Below are 18,761 nucleotides of genomic sequence, written 5' to 3' on the forward strand. Positions count from 1 at the left end.
CACAAACACTCGTTTATGTCAGAGAAACTTTATATCCTTAATAAGCATATTAGCAAAGTTTGTTTTGTTCGAATACAATCACGTGGTTGCGTTAAGCGAAATTTATTAATTAAATCGTTATTTGAGTTGTAAATCAATCTCTTACACCCAAAAATAGAAAGCAACTTTTGAGAAACTTTTGGATTTTGGGGCAACTTTTGAGCAACTTTTAGAATTTTGGAGCAACTTTTGAGCAACTTTTTTGGAAAATTGGAGCAACTTTTTGAGAAAATTGGAGCAACTTAGGGACAGCCCTACCGTCTCCCGCCAAACTCAAATTGATTAAGTTTTGTGCAGTACGGCGAAGTCGAACTCGATATAAACAAATAAAACTCTGCTCCAAGTTTTTTTGTTGTATGTATGTTTGTTTAGAAAAAATTGTCTCTTGGAAAGAGTTGAGAGAGCTTGTAATGCTCTATTATGACATGAATGTCCTCGATGACGCCGAATTTCTCTTACTATACGACCTTTACAACCCACAAAACCTGGACTTGCCGTGTGAGTTGTATCCACGTTTCAACCTCGAAAACCTGACCGAAGATGAATGTTTGTCCGAATTTCGGTTCAAGAAAGCTGACATCCCAAGACTTTCTCGGGCTTTACGGATTCCTGCTGTTATAAGTTGTCACCAAGGGACAATTTGTGATGGAACCGAAGGATTGTGTATGCTTTTGAAGCGGTTGTGTTACCCTTGCCGATACAGTGACATGGTCCACTTGTTCGCTAAGCCCGTTCCTGTATTGTGTATGATAACTAATCAAGTCTTAGGTTATATTTATCAAGTTCACAGTCACCGCATTCTGCAGTGGAATCATCAGCTGCTAAGCCAAGCCAATCTTGAAAGAATTGCTGAAGCTGTTCACCGAAAAGGAAGCCCACTTGATAACTGTTTTGGTTTTGTTGATGGGACAGTTCGCCCTGTTTGTAGGCCCGGCACTCTTAACCAGAGGTTGCTTTACAATGGACACAAACGTGTCCATGGAATCAAGTTTCAGTCTGTTGTTACCCCAAATGGAATGATTGCAAATATGTATGGCCCTGTTGGTAAGTTGCCTTTTCTTTAGAAAATTGAATATGGGGTCAGGGTGAGGAGGCAACTGCCAAAGTGGTTTGTTTTTCCCTTTCATCGTGGGAAATTGCATGGAATAAGACTTCTTGGAAACATACAACTGCTTTTTCATGAGAAATTAAAACACCCTCTTATAAAAACATTTCACTCTCATAGCCAAGCTGACTATTTCCAGAGAAAAGCATGTTTCCTTTAATAATTTCAATATTTCATAATATATGAATAAGCAAATGAATAGTTTGATTTTTCCCTGAATTGTCATAGTTCCAAGAAAAATGAACTTTTCCTTTGAGACCCTCAATGCTTCAATATTCTTTCAAGAAAATGTTATAAGACTTTGGTTTCACTTATCTGACTGAACTTTAACAGTGCCTCCATGAATTTTGTTGCAGAGGGCAGAAAGCATGATGCAGGTATGCTGGCTGATTCTGGCCTATTGCGTGACCTCAATCAGTATGCCTTCAGCCTGGCTGGACAACCACTCTGTATTTACGGGGATCCTGCCTACCCCATTCGTGTACACCTTCAATGTCCATTTAAAAATGGAGCTTTAACCCCACAGATGGAAGCTTACAATACTGCTATGAGTAGAGTGAGAACAAGTGTGGAGTAGCTGTTTGGAGACATAATAAGTTACTTCAAGTTTCTGGACTTTAAGAAGAACTTAAAGTTGGGACTGAGTAGTGTGGGGAAAATGTACATTGTTAGTGCTATTCTTAGAAATGGGCTAACATGTCTTTATGGAAACACAACCTCAGATTTTTTCCTGTGTGATCCTCCTGACCTTGAAACTTATTTTGCATAAGACCTTTGAATTCATGGAAAATCTCAAAAGTACTTGAATTCAAGGTTATTAATGAAAGCAAAAGCCATATTTTTTGTGCACCCCACCTTGTTCTTCACATACTTAGACTTTCCAGATAGGTGTATCTTCAGAATTGCATATGCCATGACACTATTAACCTTAGCTCTCACTAGGACATAAGCAGAGCCACTAGATTCAAGTTCTCAACAAGGGTGAATCAGCCCGAAGGAAGCACAACCCTAAAATCAATAGTTTTTATATTACTTGCCCCTACATTAGTGCATTTCAGTTACAAAAGGAAAGTGTAAGCACAAGGAGAATGCAATGTCTTAAGTTTTTTGTGCTTGTGCCCAAGCCTGAGTCACAATTTAGAGATATCAAAGTTGGGTATTATTGCAGTTGTGCTTGCTCAACTGGTGTGAACAAGCCCTTACTCCTTGTCCCCACGAAAAGAAAATTGAACTAATAACACAACAATTTGCATGTCCTATAGGAGAAACATTTTTTTCATTCAATTGTTTGCGTAACACAGCCAGTTAACCTTTTTTTTTTTAAAAAAAAGACAAATATAAAATAAAGGCACATTCTGATTACCTTCCATGCACATCCAAACTGAACCACCTTTCAAATACAGTCCTGTACCTGCCTCCAAAACACAACTTTGCCAATAACAATCATACATGGAGTACGTGATTCCACATCCCTTTTAATCTAACACCTCTTGCTATAAAACTCAAATGCAGTGAAAGTGAACTGTTCTTAAAAAAAATCCCAAACTCTTTTGAGTCACTCTTTTTGCAAGAGTTTTTCTAAGACAGAGATCAATGCCTGACTTTGCTGTGCCATTAACATCTGCATGTGTTGATTATGTTGTTGCTGTTGAGCTTGCTGTTGAGCTTGCTGTTGGGCCATTGCCTGCAAGACGGATTGCTGCTGAGTGAACATTGTTGTGAACTGAGCAGCTTTTGTCTCTTCTTCTTTTTTCCTTATCTTAAGCTCTTCCTCTCTTAAAGCCATGTCTGATTTGGCCTTCTCCTGCATAAACTGGAGAGCCTCATTACTGCTTCTCCTGGATTTTCTTTCCTTTGACTCTTGGCCATCTTCAGATTTTCGTTTCTTTGTTTGCCCCATCCGTTCCAAAGCTTGGTTTCTAATATCCTCTGCTGTGGCCTTCTCTTGACCTTTCTTATCATTAGCTTTTGCAATACCATCTCTTTCTCTCTCTGTTATATCCTCAAGAAGTAAATCAAGCTCATCTTGTTCTGGTACAGAGATTAAAGATGCAGCCAATTCTGTCTTTTCATTTTCTTTGAATCTGCCTTGAACAAGGTTAAATCTCTCCCTGACGGCACGCTGAGATAAATTAGATTTAAATCTGACAGTTTGGCACCCTCCAAGATTTTTGGCAATTTCATCCCACAGTCGCCCTGCTTCGTTGGTTCCCTTTTTGTGTTTATAAACTTCTAGCGCAAGGAATTCTCGGCAAAGAAGGATATCATGCTCTCTTGTCCATTGCATTGACTTCCTAATAAAAATAATAGAATAGAAATCAAGTGCTCTTGTGAGTAGGAAAAAAGAACAGTAACCTGTGACACTGGAATTTCTGGAAAAATAAAGAATGTCATCATCTATCTGGGCATTAACCAGCACGACTTCTTTTCAAAATGAGGATTAAATTTTTAACCAAAGCTATTGGGTAAAACTGAAATAAGCATAAAGTTTTCCTCTGCTTAGATGCAAAAGTAGAATGTCTCTTCTAAGTTACAAATGGAAATGCTGGGTTTGACATTGAGTCTGATACATTGTCAACAATTATGCGTACATTTGTTTTAGCTTTACGACTTTTTTTTTCAGATCAGGAGAAAAACTTCCCTCACGACTTCAAAATATCCTAGAGTTTCCATCAGCTTACATATACTGGCGCCTAGATTTGCTAAAGAGTGCATCTGTAATTTCAAAGCATCCCACCAGAAGGTGAAAAATTGGTTTACCTTATCTTAAGCCCTTACAATAAAAAATGTTCTATGAATGCTAATGTGTTCTAACAAAGTTTTTGTCATTATTCAGGAGCAAATTTCAAGAGAGAAATACTGCCTATCATCATAAAGCTCTGAAAGAGGGGCAAACTCAACAACCAAGTCAAGTGATTTCACTCAGCTGTAAGCTTAAGCTGAAATCGACAGAAAATGAACAAAATCGAAAGAAAAACAGTTTTCTCTTTCAAACCAAGTCAGCCTATATTCCAGCAGTCACCCGTTCTACACTAAGTTGCATGGAACTTCGCTAAACGTCAGTGTTTTAGAGACTAGAAGTGAGCAAAAGTAAAAACAACTTCGAACTTACAATGCTTGCGATGTGTGCTTGTCTGACTTGTCCATCTTTCGGAACACTTCCGCACTCCGCACTCCGCACTCTGAACGTGATTGAGTTTTTACCAAAAAATATATAAAGGTTGCTTTCAGCTGAACAAAATTCGTCACAGGTTATCAAAATTTGAAAAGATGAATAAGTGATGGACAAAGAAACAGAAACCTAACTCTGAGGTGTGTGTGTGTGTGTGTGTGTGTGTGTTTTAATGATCATTATTGACACTTACCTTTTCATTTCGTTTTTCGGCTTGTTTGTTTTTGGTGGCATTCATAACCTAAGGTCTCTTGATGCTGCTCTCATAAAGAAATGGGAAGAAATGGTTTGCCACTGCACCACACGTATAATTGTCTCTAACTGAGGCTTGTCGGTGTGAAATGCAGTTTGGCTCCGGAATATGCAGAATTGGTTCAAGCAGAGAAAGTACAGGAAAACGACGGAATCAGAGAAACGTCGAAGACATCGCGAGTCTTGAACGCATGTATGAAATTAAATGATCTGAAGTCATATAATAGAACCCGGTTTACTGAGGTTAGCTTGAATGATTAGATTAGAGACCTTAAAGACTACTATTCGATATTTTTTCTTCAATAATGATATTTCTTTATAAAAATTCTGCTCATAAACCTTGTATTTTATTTTAAAAATTCGTCCAGAGCGTGGGCGAAATAAATTCAGTGGGATATGCAAAGAACGCGAAATTAAAGAGTTTTTTTTTTCTTTTGGAGGGGTAGTGGGGGGTGGGCGGAAAGGAAGATAAAAGTCACTGTGTTTCTTGAATGTTTCTCCGCCCAATCATATTATAAATATCAGAAAATGAAAATAAAGAAAGAAAGAAACGAAAAAGAACGAACTGAAACAAAACAATAGACAGGAGTGAGAGTCAGCCGGAATGAGTGAAAAAAGTTGTAACAAGTTTACACATGCGCAGATGTTTGAGCTCTGTGTTTGAAAAGATACGATTAACTTCGATTGAAGGCTACTACGAAGGGAAAACTGTAATAAAACAACATTCTCAAAGGAAAATTTGAAGTAACAATGCGTTTATTGTTGATGTGATGTAACACTGTTTCCACACAATAGACGTATGGTTTAAACTTTTGCATTTACAACTTCCATCTAACTCAGCAGCTTGCCTCTACCGCACGCCGAATCTAGAGGGGAGAGAGGATACCTGGATAAAGTTATATTCATAATCTTACAACTGAGTTCGCCTATTTATTTGATTTATCATCTTTAATTACTTAGTATTTTTTTATTCAGAAAACGATTTCGAGATGTTAAGGCCATGAAAACCTACATCGGGACACGGACTCATCAACCAATTTCAGAGTCTCCTAATGTTTTTTATGAGCAACACGAAAGCACACTTCGGGTGCAAAATAACTTTTTTCTCTGGTTTTCTTTTTACCAGAAACTGATTTCCCAAAGCAACCAAAAGTATCAAAACTTAAAGCAAACAAAAAATGGAGCAATCAAATTTACCTGGTATTTGAGAATTACTCTTTGCTTTTTGTTTCATCAGCTTGAATGGGCGGGCCTTCGATAGCTAGGAGAGAAGACGAACTATTTTAAACTCCTCCTAAAGTACGAAGTCAAGTGTAGAGCTGTAATGGAATAATTTGACCTTAGCGTTAATTATCGTGTTGTACGATATCATTAATCCTTATTTACCCATCATTCGGCAACATTTAAACTCTTCAAGACAGTAGAGCTTGTCACAATTCCCTCTAAATATTCCAGCCATGTAGTAGCCCTCACGCTTGCACTCGCTAAGTCCTTTGTGATCAAACGAACCCCAAACATTCTCAACATAGCAGTCTGCATATTTATCTGGCAACCCTTCTGGCTTACAGCACCGAGCCTCTTCGATGTTATGCAGCCAAGGGTCTTTTCCTGTCCTATAAAGACCTCCCATGAAGTATCCATCCGGACAGGTTGCCCACTTGTTAGTACTATCGTAACAAAAAAGAAAATGAAAGTAGAAATTAAAAACTCTAATGCGACCAAAATGTTTTAATTTTTTAACCCAAGAAAGAATCTGAAAATTCTTTGCCAACCTACCCATCAAGAACTCTCCACCAATTGGCCGTCTTGCAGGATGCTGGCACATCGTGCATGCCGTAAGGGGCAACACAACACTTAGCATGCTCTATGAGATAGATTCCATCATCTTTACCTTTACCGTCATTCCTCCAAAGACCAGTCATGTATTGATTCTTGCAATCACAATAAGACCATCCCTCACGGTCAAATGTGTGCCACCAATTTGCATTCGAACAGGTCTGGCTACAGGAGGCGTCAGATATAGTAAGAATGATCAACAAGGAGTAAAGAAGTTTCATTGTGCTTAGGATGTGCTCTCAGTTGATGTACCTAAATGTAAAAACGTACTTATTTTAAGAACGCTCATTGGTATGAAACGGAATAAAATCCAGCACTTGGGAAAAACTGATCAAAAAGGGATCCCGCTGCAACGTCACTGATTTTTTAACCATACTATCAGTCGCCACTTATGTAGATTACTTACCTGGTTAGCCATTGACTGCGAACAAAGGAAGCTGGCACAGGATAGGGAAGGGGGAGGGGGTAGGGGGTAGAGGGTGCTGGGTATAACGTTCCTGTGCAGAAAAAGACGTTAACTTATCAGAAATCCGCAGCTCTTAGTTCCATGGTAAGGAGTTTCGGACCCCGTTAGCATACCAAGGTCTAACAACTGAGTACCAGTAGCTATAAAGCACCAGTCATTATTGACCGCTTTGGGGGAGGGGGGTGTTCTTGGGGAGAATCACTTAATTCCGGTGGGGAAAGGAGGAGGATCACTCGCCGCCAAAAGAGTATAATGGGGGACTATAGTAAAGTAACTGCAATTTAATGAAGGTCATGAGAATATAAAAGAGCCTCATGGGGGGTCAGGTAGATTTCCGACATTCTCGGACTCCCCCAGGTGATATGTAATAACTGCTCCTTTGGGAGTACTTGTAGGCTGAGTTCTTAGCCGTCGGTAAAAATAAAAAAATAAAAAAAATTATAATAATGATAATAATAATAATAATAATAATAATAATAATAATAATAATAACATTCTAAACATTCTAAGTTAAGGATGTTTTAAGAACCGAACAGTAAATCATGAACATTTAAAAAAAAAAGAAATTATCTTAGTATTGGGCCAATTGACACTTTTATCGTTTTATATTGATCATTTATATTTAAGTAGTATTAGATATTATTATAGTTAACAGTCCTGTCATGCAGATAGGTTACGAATTTTCGCCCTATCTTGCTTAGCTCACTAGCATCCAAACGTGTATACTGCATAATAATAATTATAAGTATGTTGTGGCCGGCATGTATGAACTGTATGAACAGCTTCCACAAACGAAGTTATACCAAATTAAGAAGAGTAAGACATCACAGTCAAGTAACATATCCTGTCTATGAGCAATAAGGCACCGGAAAACTTAGCTCACGTATTATGGGGATGTTCAGCCCTTGCCCTAAACAAGTATTTGGCGAGACACAACAATGCGCCGAAAGTACTATATTTTGAGTTGCTACGAGAGCTACAACTGGTCGAAAGTCCTCTTGCATGGTATTCGCCAATCAAGCATAAACCAGAATACGTCTTGGAGGATGTCCAAGCATTGTGGGACATACCAACTTATGGGGAGAACCAGGAACTGCAAGCTAACAGAATCAATGCAAAGATAGTGAACCATAAAAGTAAGGAAGTAGTAGTCTTGATGTTGAGTTGTCCATGGATTGAGAACAGAGGAAAGAAAGACGAAGAGAAGTCAATAAAGTATGGTCCACTACGATGGGAGTTACAAGAACGATACCCTGGATATTACTACCCTGGATATACAGTCCAGCAGCACAATATTATCATGGACGTGGTTGGGGGTTGGTCAAGGACTATGGAAGAGGGATTACGGAAGTTGTTGGGAAAAAAAGACAAAAGATGTGCTACGAAACATGCAGAAGTCTGTAGTGTCAAGTACGTTGAACATTGCGAGGACTTTTAAGATCATAACATGAACAGTAACACTAAAAAAGAAACTTTTGAAAGCTTGAACATTATAAGAACATTATATAAGCATGAGGTTTATTCCTACTTATGAATGTTAATTTGAAGGATAGTTTTAAACATTGAAGGAAATTTAAATATTGAGTTCCGTATATTAGAAGATTAATCGACTTATGTAGAGAATTTAGTTTATAAGTTTTACAGTAATCTTATTCACAGAACGTGACTTAGTTGTTATGTATATTAATAATAGATTGTAAATTAGCGATGGTATATTAGTATTAGTTGTTTCTTAAATAATTTTCCATGCTAGCAAATAGGTTTTTATATTTTTTATAAGTGCAACGATGTGTAGTTTCATAGGTTACGCTGTGCGCCTTGTGAAACTTTCTTTTCCTGGCATGCTGAAGTTCAATGAACTGCGTCATAATAAAACATGCTATTCAGAAAGAGTATTAGAGTTCAACTTGTTTGCGAAATAGTGACTAAGGTTACTTCCCACCTTCAGAGGCGGAAGAAACCGTTTTTTATTTTATTAGGCTAGATTGAAGTTAGACATTTTACCTAACGTTTATAACAAAAAGAAAAATTTTAAAATCTCAATAAGCGTCCGACTTGTTTAGGAAGACGTATTTTCAAAGAAAAGTCAATAAATCAAGAAGGTGTCATAATCTCGTAAATGGCCGAACCCCTAAGTGAATATCAGCCACAATTTCATGACATTTGCATATTTTATTTACATCGCGCACTTGACAAAATTCACGCGTGGAAGTTCTCTGCTAGTGGAAAGTCTTTTCTCCTGAATAAAAAAACATAAATCAAAATTAGAGAGGAGTCCTTGGGCAAAGAAAAAAAATGGCCCAAAGAAGGGCGAAATGGCGCCATTTTGTCAGGAAAAAAACAGTCTTGGTACTCCTCCCCACCCTGGCATCCAAATTGCAAACAAAGAAGCCGCCACCAAATCTACATTTGTCGTACATAAGGTTAAAATCGAAGTTTCCTTTCAATAAGCAAGTACCGGCCCTGATACAAAAACATGGGCAATCGCCTCGAAATCACGAATAAACCTACCCCTCCTAAACTAATTTCAGCGACAAAGGTATTCCTTAAGCTGTCTGTCGATTCGCTGCTTTGCTTTTCAACAGTTTCTCCAGCTTTACCTTTTTTTCCGCGGGTTTTCTCTTTGCCAACTTTGCCCATTACTTAACGTTCAACAGAGCGAGATAATAAAACCTGACTGCTACGCGATACATTCCCCGGGAAAATCTTGATCCTTCATCATTGACGCCAGGATCGGAGGTCCTGTCTTCCCCGTTGGTTAGGGGTTTCAGGAGGTGGGATAATCTTCTGGTGTGGCGCTAGTTGTTTACAAGCCTTTAGGAGCTAAAATCTCGCATTTGATTTTGAGAGGAATACATCCACATTGAGCGAATTTATAGGGTATGTATATAGATTTGACCGATTTTCGTGAATTTCGCCAAAACATTCCAGGGATAATGAAGAACGAAAGTGAGTCAGAAAGTTTCGATAAATGACTGAACTTCGTTTTTGTCTTTTCGCAGCCTTAGATTACTTCATGAGCACTTCAATCCAAATAATAAACTGAAAAAATTCAATGGAGCCCATGGAAAATTGGCCCCATATCAAAAAACCTTTGAAAAAATTATCTATAAAATGTAACGGCCAACATCGAGGAAAAAGTTATGGGTATCCCCTACGGTGGCTGCGAATACATTGATATCATAAGGAAGGCTGTATACCTCTAATCTCGCGAACTCGTCCAAGACAAACATACCTTTCAAGTTTGGCTCCCACGACGTTTTGCACGAAGTGTAGATTTTTAATTTGCTTATTTCAGACCAGAAAGGAAAATTTACAATTTCTATTTAAACAACACATGTATAGTTCACGAACTAAGTCAGGTGAATAAATAGCTGAAAATTAAATTGCCATTGACATAGTTTTATGATTTACCGTTGGGAAATGAGAGAATCTGAAGCTTGCTGAGGCATCATGATTTCTTAACTGGCAAGATCTCTCTCAAAGTTCAAAAGCTGGCTCAGCTCTTTCAATCACCAAAGTTAAGAGGAGAAATCAGTTAGAATGATCAAATCTGTCGATTGTAATAGTTACGTGACTCTTATAAATACGTCGAGAGTGGTCATTTAAATTATAAATGGAAGCTTTAAACTAAAACTACGAGCTAATACAGGTGAGAAAATTAATTACTTAAGCTACAGTAATTAAGCCTCTAACCTTCAAACTAATACAGGTGAATAACTATGTGGAAAAATAATGAAATTAATAACTAAACTTACTCACTACTATCAATGTTATCTTGATTTCTAACAGAAAGGGATCCTTTGAGCATATTAGTAATTTCTAAGCTACCAAAATTATTTGCAAAAGTAAGACGTTGTCTTGGCTCCTTTCAAAAACTTAAAGCAAGGGAAAATGCATTTATGAGAATGGAAGCATTTTAATCGTGTTGAGATATCGCGAATTTTAAGCTTGGGAGATCCCTCGCAGAGGCAAAGCCTTGATTACGCTCCTGATCCTGTTCTTCTTAAAATGAGGGATATTAAACACGAATTATTATTTAATTTGTCTCTGTACTCGGGTTTATTTAATGAGCTAAGCTGTGTTAAGGTGGAGCGCCTTTGCCTCCAAGGTTCAAACGTTTGTTTTAATTTTGCATCCCCAAAACTGAATGAAAAACATACCAAGGCAGACTTGAGGCTCTTATTTTAACTAAGCTGCATCACCTATGTACTTTAAAAGCTAATCTGCAGTGATATGTTTCGATATCAAGGATTACAGGAATTCAAAGAGATGTTGGGGCAAAGGACTGTAACACTACATTTCAATTTCTGGTTGTGCGTACCCAGGAATCACTTCGTTAACGATAATATCTTCTAGAAACACTGCTTCGTTATTTATAATCTCAGTGAAAATTATGACAACTCCCAACTCAGTCCTTATCACACTTTCACTTCTTCTGTGATTTATTTCCAAACGGACGAATCTATTTGATTTATCTGATAAAACAACGAATTCCGGTGTTAGTATTGACGCCATCTGTGCTTCTGTCCTTCAGTGGATTGTAAGTGAAAACCGATCAAGATGGGTGTGCAATTCAGCTATTTTGTAAAGCTTTGTAGATAACACGCTCTATATTGCACCCTTATAAAACTGGAAAAGAAACAAGAAACTTCCCCCTTTAAGTGATATTAATGAAATTCTCGTAGTTAAAACTTCAACGATGGTGGCTGATATTTCCGGTTAGAAATGAAGCAGTGAGAGTAAGAAATAGCTGCCTATAGCTTATCAGATGACAGCATGGGAAAAAATAGCAACACAAGATCTGATTTCAAAAGCCACTTTATTGTTGACATGATACAAGTTTTTGATAGTGCTGAAAAAGAGATCACTTGCGCTATATCCTCCACCTAAGTCTAAGATCATTCCTGGAGAAGATAAAATGAAAAAAAATATGAGAGGAAAATAGAAAAAAAATACCAAGAGATCATTTCAAATAGCTTGAAGATGAGCGCATTTATCCTTATCATCACCAACGTCATCGTCGACATGTTATTGCAATTATATATTGAACTATGGTTCGCGAATGAAATACAGCTTTCTCTGATAGAGAGGGAAGAAAAAACGTTCAGAAACACCTCATATTAATCTCAAAAACCCTAACATCCGTATATGAACAGTATCCCCATACTCTTCTCTGTCCATGCATTTCCCAAGCTGCTAACGAGGAGAATTTGTGTGCCAATCAAGAGCCTCTTTGGTTGGTGATCATTTCCTTTATTCTCGTGATCTTAACGTTTGATTCAGCTGGGGTTGATAGTGTAAGGAGAAATAGGATGTTAGTCATTCTAGGGAGGTCAAAGTAGTAGTAGTACAGAAGGTGGCTCCAAAACTCTTTCGCATATCGTAATTAGAGGTTTACCTGTGTATGCCTTTCGCTGAGAATATCCACTTTACATTTCGCACTCATCTATCTGGTTTTCTAAAAGAAGTTTTTGAAAGGAGATCTTTTTATACGTTCTCTCGTAGTGGTAACGTAAAACGATAAGCAAAAAGACCAACATAAAACGTAATTAATCACCATAAATAATCGAGAAAAATAAACATTTTTTCTCGTGACTTTTTTTTTGTTGTTGTTGTTGACTAGCTTAGCGTCTTGTACTTTCCCCATTTTAAAGAGAAAAATTTTCGGCTGCAGACGCGACTACATTAAATTGCTCTGTTTCTACCAAATAAAAGGTCTATGGGTTAATAGGGAAGCAGGTTAATCAGCGATGAATCCACGATAACCAGTTAATAAAGGTAACCAGTACCTATTGCGCTCTCACAGTTTGCTCCATCGAACTCCGCTGGGCAATCACAGCGGTAGCTTCCAACGAGATCCACGCACGTACCTCCATTTTGGCATGGTGCCGGTGTACACTCGTTGATGTCTGGAAATTTTATTTTTACAAAGGATAGAAGTGAGTATTCTGTCGATAATGGTGGAATAGAAAGGGGAGAAGAGGAAATAGTCTCTGAAGCTTTACTGTTCAGCTTTATTGATGTCAAGAAACACAAGTTATAGTAAGTACAATGGAGTGCAGCAAAAACACATTTTAATCCATGTAATGCAACCTATGTTTGAAGGGTATTCACTACATAAGTTCCAAGTGCGACATTTTTTCTTGTTGCTTTTTCGTTTCCTTTTTGTGTGTTTGGAGTTCATTTATTTAGTCTATTCACTCTGTAATTATACTTGTTTCATTAGCGCTTTTCTTTGTCATTTCGTTGTCGCCTCGTTGTTGTCGCTTTGTGCTGCCTGCACAATTAATATCAAGTCATGTCTGTTTTCTCGTTTTCGCTAAGCGCAATTTAGTAATGTTTCTGTGGCCGTAGCAATGTAAGTATTGGAACCGTTTGTTATGTTCTCTAGTTTCAACCAACGTCAGCTGATCAAGATTAAAGTGAATTGCATTTACACGAAAGACGCGGAATTGTTAATTTCGGAGCCGTAGACCACAGACTTCGTATAATTGCAGTTTCACACTACATATTCCTTTATTACTAAGATCCACTTCCCTTCAATTTAAGCACATCAATCTACGAACATAATGCTTGAACTTGCTGTGTTATCTTTCAAACTGATTTTTCTTAGGCCCGGTTCAGACGCCGATCTTTACATGAGCGGAACCTAATTCCCTGAAAAGATCGGCGTCTGAATCAATTTGGGACGGATATTTCAATTTGGAACGGCTCACCCGTTCTTCCCGCCTGGCTTGGCCGAGAATTTCGCCTTTAGAACGCCTTTGGAACGGCTTTAATTCAGACGCCGTACTTTTCATGTGTCGATCCTTGTGCATAAATTGTTATAGCGTATTTTGCAAGCAGTTTGACTGGTTTCATTGGAACTGAATTTGAAACGGCCGAAAAGAACGGCGTCTGACTCAGCAGGCGTAATTTTGTTAATTTGGGTCGGTCCAAATTCGAACTGAGTTGGGCGCATGAAAAGTTCGAGGTCTGAACTGGGCCTTACTTGTTTCGCAATGGTTTCCATTGTAGCCAGTCTGGCAGTCGCAGCGATAGCTTCCCTGAAGGTTGGTACAGGTAGCTCCATTTAGGCATGGACTGTTCGAGCATTCATCAACATCTGAAAATAATAGAAGGTATGGTGCGTTTAATTTAAAAATCGTTAAGCTCCAGCCGCTTCCTGCGGGCTGTTTAACAGAACAGAACACAGTCGAGGAGTCTTTATTTGCTAATGATTTAGTGTTATTCATTTACTTCACAATACTTCCTATCCTTTTACGTCATTATTTTTATTTCATAAGGCCTTCTTTGCAATTAATATATATATATATGTGTGTGTGTGTGTGTGTGTGTGTGTGTGTGTGTGTGTAGGTAATCACATGATTTCGAATGCAATTTGGAATAAGTAAGTAAGAGTAAATATTTTCAAAGACTAACAAAATTGCATGAGCCCATAGGGCGAGTGCAGTTTGTGGTCTTTGAAAAAAATTCACAAGGGTTTATTTATTACAAATTACAAGTGAAAAACCATGTGATTATGTATTAATCATACATGAAAAAATACGAGGTAGCTTATCATAATTATGCAGAAGAAATGTGCGCGCATCACGTGCAAAAATAATTTATTCAAACCCAGCAAGTGACATTGTGCGTTCGGTCAAAACAACCGCGTACGACCAGAACAATAAGATCAAACGAAATTTTCACATCTTTAAGGTGCAAAAAAGTTCAAGGTCCGGCCAAACAGTTCAAGGAATTGTTCAGTGAGTTCGATATTTCTGTGAGTTTCTTTTATTGTTGACCAATCAGAATGTCTGGTTTGTTACTTTCTTTGCACTGAATTAACCCTCTTTTGCACTGAATTAACTCTCTTCTGCACTGAATTACCTGAAGACTGCATTTATCGTAACCAATCAGAACTGAGTATGTTTTCATGTATATTATTAATATATATACAAAAACGTTGAGTCAAATTTAATGAATAAACTTCTGTACTTTTTAGCATGACTTCTTTTTTAAAAAAAAAAGTGTATAGTGTGTATTCAGGAAAATCATAAAACAAAACAGACTTACTTTCGCTTTGACGACTCAGAACCACACTTTCTTAAGAAATAAACCTCTTAAACCTGTAACATAGTAACGTTAACTAACTAACTGACTGTTAAACGGCAGCTTCGCACCCGTTTCACAGTTGTTTCCACTATATCCAGTTTGACAATCACAGCGATAGCTTCCCAGGAGGTTGACACAGGTGGCTCCGTTCTTACATGGATTGTTGGAGCATTCGTTTACATCTGTTCAGAAATTAGAAAACACCATCAATTCTTGACAGTCGACAAATACCGCACAAATGTTGTGAACGAAATCTTGTGTCAATTTAGTGACACAAATAAGAACGAACATTTTGTGAAAAGACAGTTTCCAAATTTACCTGATTCACAGCTGCTTCCCGTATATCCAGTTTTACAATCACAGCGATGACTTCCTTGAAGATTTACACATGTTGCCCCGTTTTTGCAAGGATTGTTACTGCACTCATTAACATCTGTAAAATGAAAATACAAGAAAAGAAAGAGTATGGAATAAGTTACTCTTAAAACCTTTTCATACGTTTCAGCCCACCCCGTGGGACAAAAACATTCCCTTTCGGATTTTTATCAGTTACGTTTCTGCTATTTTCCAAACGCCTGTGAGAAAGAAGGGTTCCTTTCGGCCAATTCACCGGCTGAACAAAATTCCAAACGTCTCCACTGAGACCAACAAAGAAAAAGCAACCCTAAACCATCATATTAACATATATTTAGTGAATTATTTAAATTTGAAGATTGACACCAATCCATACCTGTCTCACAGTTGTTTCCAAAATATCCAGAAGCACAATCACACCGATAGCTTCCTTGGAGGTTGACACAGTTGGCGCCGTTCTTACATGGACTGTTGGAGCACTCGTTTATATCTGTTCAAAAAATCAGAGTGAAACATCAAATCTTGACAGGCGTCAACCGCCACACAACCATTTTAAATTAAACTTTATTTCCATCCACTAGCATGAACAAGGAGGAAGATTATAGCAAAAAAATTAATTTTCCTAATTTACCTGATTCACAGCTGCTTCCCGTGTATCCAGTTTTACAATCACAACGATGACCTCCCTGGAGATTAACACATGTACCCCCGTTTTTGCATGGACTGTTACTGCATTCATTAACATCTGTAAGATAAGATCACAAGAAAGAATGGAAGTGAGATTTATTACTCTTAAAACTTACACACACTCAGACCACCATGTGAGAGAAAATTCTTCTTTATTCTTGAAGTTTTCGCTATTTTCAAGTAACGTGAGAGAAAGAATACACTGTATTTTTAATCCAACTACCCCTTCAGAATGAGTGCAGCAAGGACACGCATTGTAATTTTTTTATACCTGATTCACTGTGGTTTCCAGTGTATCCAGATTTGCAATCACGACGGTAACTTCCCTTGAGATTGACACAGGTGGCTCCACTTTTGCATGAGCTGGTATTGCACTCGTTTTTATTTGTGATAACATGAGATTCAGAGATTGGATACCATTTTTTAATCCACCTACCTCTCCGAGATGAGTGCAGCAAGAACATGCATTGTAAAACTTCCTTTATACTCGATACACAGTGGTTTTCAGTGTATCCAGATTTGCAATCACAGCGGTAACGTCCCTGGAGATTGATTAATTCATTTGGCTCCATTTTTGCCGGGATTAGTGCTGCACTCGTTTTTATGTGCGATAATATGACTCTGAAATATTTTTCTCCTTAAAAATCAACATTTTTTCATCACAGTAGGATTCTTCGAGGTTTTTTTATCATATTGTTCATCATATTGTATTAATCGTCATCGTTATTGTTTTTGCATTGTGGTCATGTATCATCATCAAAATTTCGCATAAACTCAAGTGGGTTGTTGGTCTGTAATGTTAGCTGACCCTTAGCTGGATTTGTATTTGGAAACTTGTATAGATATGTGACTTATTTAGTTTTCATACCTGATTCGCAGAGATTTCCAATGTAACCAGATTGACAGTCACAGCGATAACTTCCCTTAAGATTGACACATTTCCCTCCGTTCTTGCAAGGATTATTTGCGCACTCGTTTACATCTATAAGCAAAATGAAACGTATTTCGTTAACAACACTTTTTTAACAATTAGATTTTAGGTGTCTAGAACCATTTTAAACAACGCCATTTTTCCATAAGCCTACTTGTTTCTAGAGGTCACCTCGTCATACATTGAACTATCGATAAATTATTAATATATAAGGTAAAAAGACAAAAAAAAAATTTAATTTGTTACGGAATAGCCGACCCACAGCCAATGTATGTGGTTACATACAAGTATATATTCTCACCTGTTTTGCAGTTCTTTCCAGTGTATCCAGATTTGCATTCACAGCGATAACTTCCTTTAAGATTTACACATTTAGCTCCGTTTTTGCATGGACTTTTCGAGCATTCATTTATGTCTGCACGGTAATGTTTCGTTCGGTCAATTTTTTTTTCGTTCAGAAAAAAATGTTTTTGACGAATAAATGTGCAACCAAAAGGATCTTTTAAGGGGATGGGACTCTGTCTCACTACTGTGTTATCGAGTCAAAAGAATTCCCAGAGATGGCCCTTTAATCAACTACTAATTTCGCTTAGAACTCTTTAAAATAATATACAAGCCTAAGCTACTTTTACCATTTAGATAGATTATTTCGTATACGATCTTTATGTCACCATCCACTGACCTAACTGGACCTTTGGAGTTTTTGAGATACTTAAATTGAATACCGTACTATTATGTATCGAAGTAACTGCTAGTCATATGGCAAATTCACTTACCATCCTCGCAGTTCTTCCCTGTAAATCCAGATTTACAGGTACACTTGTACGTTCCCGGTTGATCGGAACACTTTGCACCGTTTTGACAAGGATTCTTGATTCTGCACTCATCTACCCGTATACGTGGAAGCAAAAGCAAACAATGTTTAAGTGATGAGGTGTCTGGTTGTTGTTGTTTAGGTTGTTACTATATCGCGCAATTTTTTTTTTCTCTGTTTCCAGGCTTTCGTATTTTTGCATTAGGAAAGATACACTGCACAGTGTACATTTTTGGCTGATAAGCTGATAAACAAGAATTAGTTGTTCACAAGGGCTATTTACTCACCCACATTCATCTTGCAGCACTTGAAATATTCGATACAGTGCAAATAGTCACATCCTCCTCTGAAAATTCCGGCCAAATAGTAACCTTCTCTCTGACACTTGCTGAGGCCTCTTATGTCAAACGATCTTCCGACATTCTCATTGTAGCAGTGTTCATATCTATCTGGAAAACCATTTGGTTTACAGCATTTTCCCATCTCGAGGTGATGCAACCAAGCATCGTTATTTCGGTAAAGACCTCTCACGAAATAACCAGCAGGACACACAGCCCACGAGTTCGTTCTTGGGAAAGGAAAATAGAAGGAAAGTTATTCCTCTACATTGGATCCATATTTGTGTTATTGCGAATAAAGATATCTATTTTGATGATGCTGAAATTTTAATTACTGGTAATATTGAATTTATTGATTGATATATATACTTTGGGGATTACTTACTTATCGAGAACACCCCACCAGTTTGCATCTCTGCAAGTCGATCCCGTGTTTTGAAACGGAGCAGGAGCTGGGCAGCACTTTGCTTCCTCTATTAAGAAGATCTTATCGTTTTTTCCCCAATTATTATTCCGATATAGTCCAGTGATGTAATGTTTTGTTGAATCACATTGGACCCAGCCCTTTTTGTCAAAAGCTTTCCACCAATTTACCATCTTGCAGCCATCGTGCATCATGCAGCATTTGAATTTTTCGATACAATACAACTTATCGCAGCCTCCTCTG

The 18,761-nt window shown here is 37.7% G+C and overlaps 4 protein-coding genes and 1 pseudogene across 13 annotated transcripts in view; 2 read left to right on the forward strand and 3 right to left on the reverse strand.

Annotated features, from left to right (window-relative positions):
- LOC148732071 (uncharacterized) overlaps positions 1-396 on the forward strand; it is a 2,704-nt gene extending 2,308 nt beyond the window's left edge. Inside the window, exon 1 of the mRNA XM_088756310.1 lies at positions 1-396. This exon is cut by the window's left edge and continues 2,308 nt beyond it. The gene's annotated coding sequence lies outside the window, so the exon portion shown is untranslated.
- Positions 396-2,449, forward strand: LOC148732072 (uncharacterized; annotated as a pseudogene). Its single transcript, XR_015999794.1, has 2 exons — positions 396-1,083; positions 1,501-2,449. The product of XR_015999794.1 is annotated as an uncharacterized LOC148732072 (transcript).
- A 150-nt stretch (positions 2,450-2,599) lies between these two features.
- On the reverse strand, positions 2,600-3,694 carry LOC148732073 (uncharacterized). The gene has a single exon (XM_088756375.1). It carries the CDS (start codon positions 3,429-3,431, stop codon positions 2,700-2,702), a length of 732 nt encoding a protein of 243 aa, XP_088612501.1. The 5' UTR covers positions 3,432-3,694; the 3' UTR covers positions 2,600-2,699.
- Positions 3,695-5,306: 1,612 nt separating this feature from the next.
- On the reverse strand, positions 5,307-10,211 carry LOC111327028 (uncharacterized). 4 transcript variants are annotated; one of them, XM_088756383.1, is made up of 5 exons: positions 10,106-10,211; positions 6,345-6,656; positions 5,955-6,235; positions 5,766-5,829; positions 5,307-5,434 (listed from the first exon to the last, which is right to left on the reverse strand). In XM_088756383.1, the coding sequence occupies exons 2-4, from the start codon at positions 6,623-6,625 to the stop codon at positions 5,780-5,782; spliced, it is 612 nt and encodes a 203-aa protein (XP_088612509.1). In that variant the 5' UTR covers positions 6,626-6,656; positions 10,106-10,211; the 3' UTR covers positions 5,307-5,434; positions 5,766-5,779. The 4 variants fall into 4 exon arrangements, with proteins under 4 accessions (XP_088612509.1, XP_088612508.1, XP_088612511.1 ...); XM_088756382.1 differs by having other exon boundaries at positions 10,071-10,175; XM_088756385.1 differs by having other exon boundaries at positions 5,307-5,454; positions 10,071-10,175.
- Positions 10,212-11,673: 1,462 nt separating this feature from the next.
- The window catches only part of LOC111327035 (uncharacterized), a 34,611-nt gene continuing 27,523 nt past the window's right edge, over positions 11,674-18,761 (reverse strand). For 4 of the 6 annotated variants that reach the window (XM_088756266.1, XM_088756264.1, XM_088756263.1 and 1 more), the window contains 7 exons: positions 15,701-15,814; positions 15,290-15,403; positions 15,039-15,152; positions 13,865-13,978; positions 12,663-12,782; positions 12,272-12,331; positions 11,674-11,777 (listed from right to left, as the gene is read on the reverse strand). In XM_088756266.1, coding sequence (XP_088612392.1) covers positions 12,303-12,331; positions 12,663-12,782; positions 13,865-13,978; positions 15,039-15,152; positions 15,290-15,403; positions 15,701-15,814 — 605 coding nt within the window. In that variant the 3' untranslated portion in view covers positions 11,674-11,777; positions 12,272-12,302. Of the gene's footprint in view, positions 11,778-12,271; positions 12,332-12,662; positions 12,783-13,864; positions 13,979-15,038; positions 15,153-15,289; positions 15,404-15,700; positions 15,815-15,955; positions 16,070-16,879; positions 16,994-17,243; positions 17,358-18,761 lie in introns of all 6 variants that reach the window. The other 2 variants (XM_088756270.1, XM_088756265.1) reach the window with 2 other exon arrangements.

This window comes from Stylophora pistillata, chromosome 4 (genome assembly GCF_964205215.1).
Source record: "Stylophora pistillata chromosome 4, jaStyPist1.2, whole genome shotgun sequence".
NCBI classification, from domain to species: domain Eukaryota; kingdom Metazoa; phylum Cnidaria; class Anthozoa; order Scleractinia; family Pocilloporidae; genus Stylophora; species Stylophora pistillata.

What these genes read in the sequence shown, in the direction of transcription:
- LOC111327028 (XM_088756383.1), bottom strand. Translation starts at nt 6,625, where the DNA reads ATGAAACTTCTTTACTCCTTGTTGATCATTCTTACTATATCTGACGCC. An exon ending in TGGTGGAGAGTTCTTGATGG is followed by an intron (nt 6,236 to 6,344) that starts GTAGGTTGGCAA and finishes TTGTTACGATAG; the next exon opens with TACTAACAAGTGGGCAACCT. An exon ending in TAAATGTTGCCGAATGATGG is followed by an intron (nt 5,830 to 5,954) that starts GTAAATAAGGAT and finishes CTTCTCTCCTAG; the next exon opens with CTATCGAAGGCCCGCCCATT.
- LOC148732073 (XM_088756375.1), bottom strand. Translation starts at nt 3,431, where the DNA reads ATGCAATGGACAAGAGAGCATGATATCCTTCTTTGCCGAGAATTCCTT.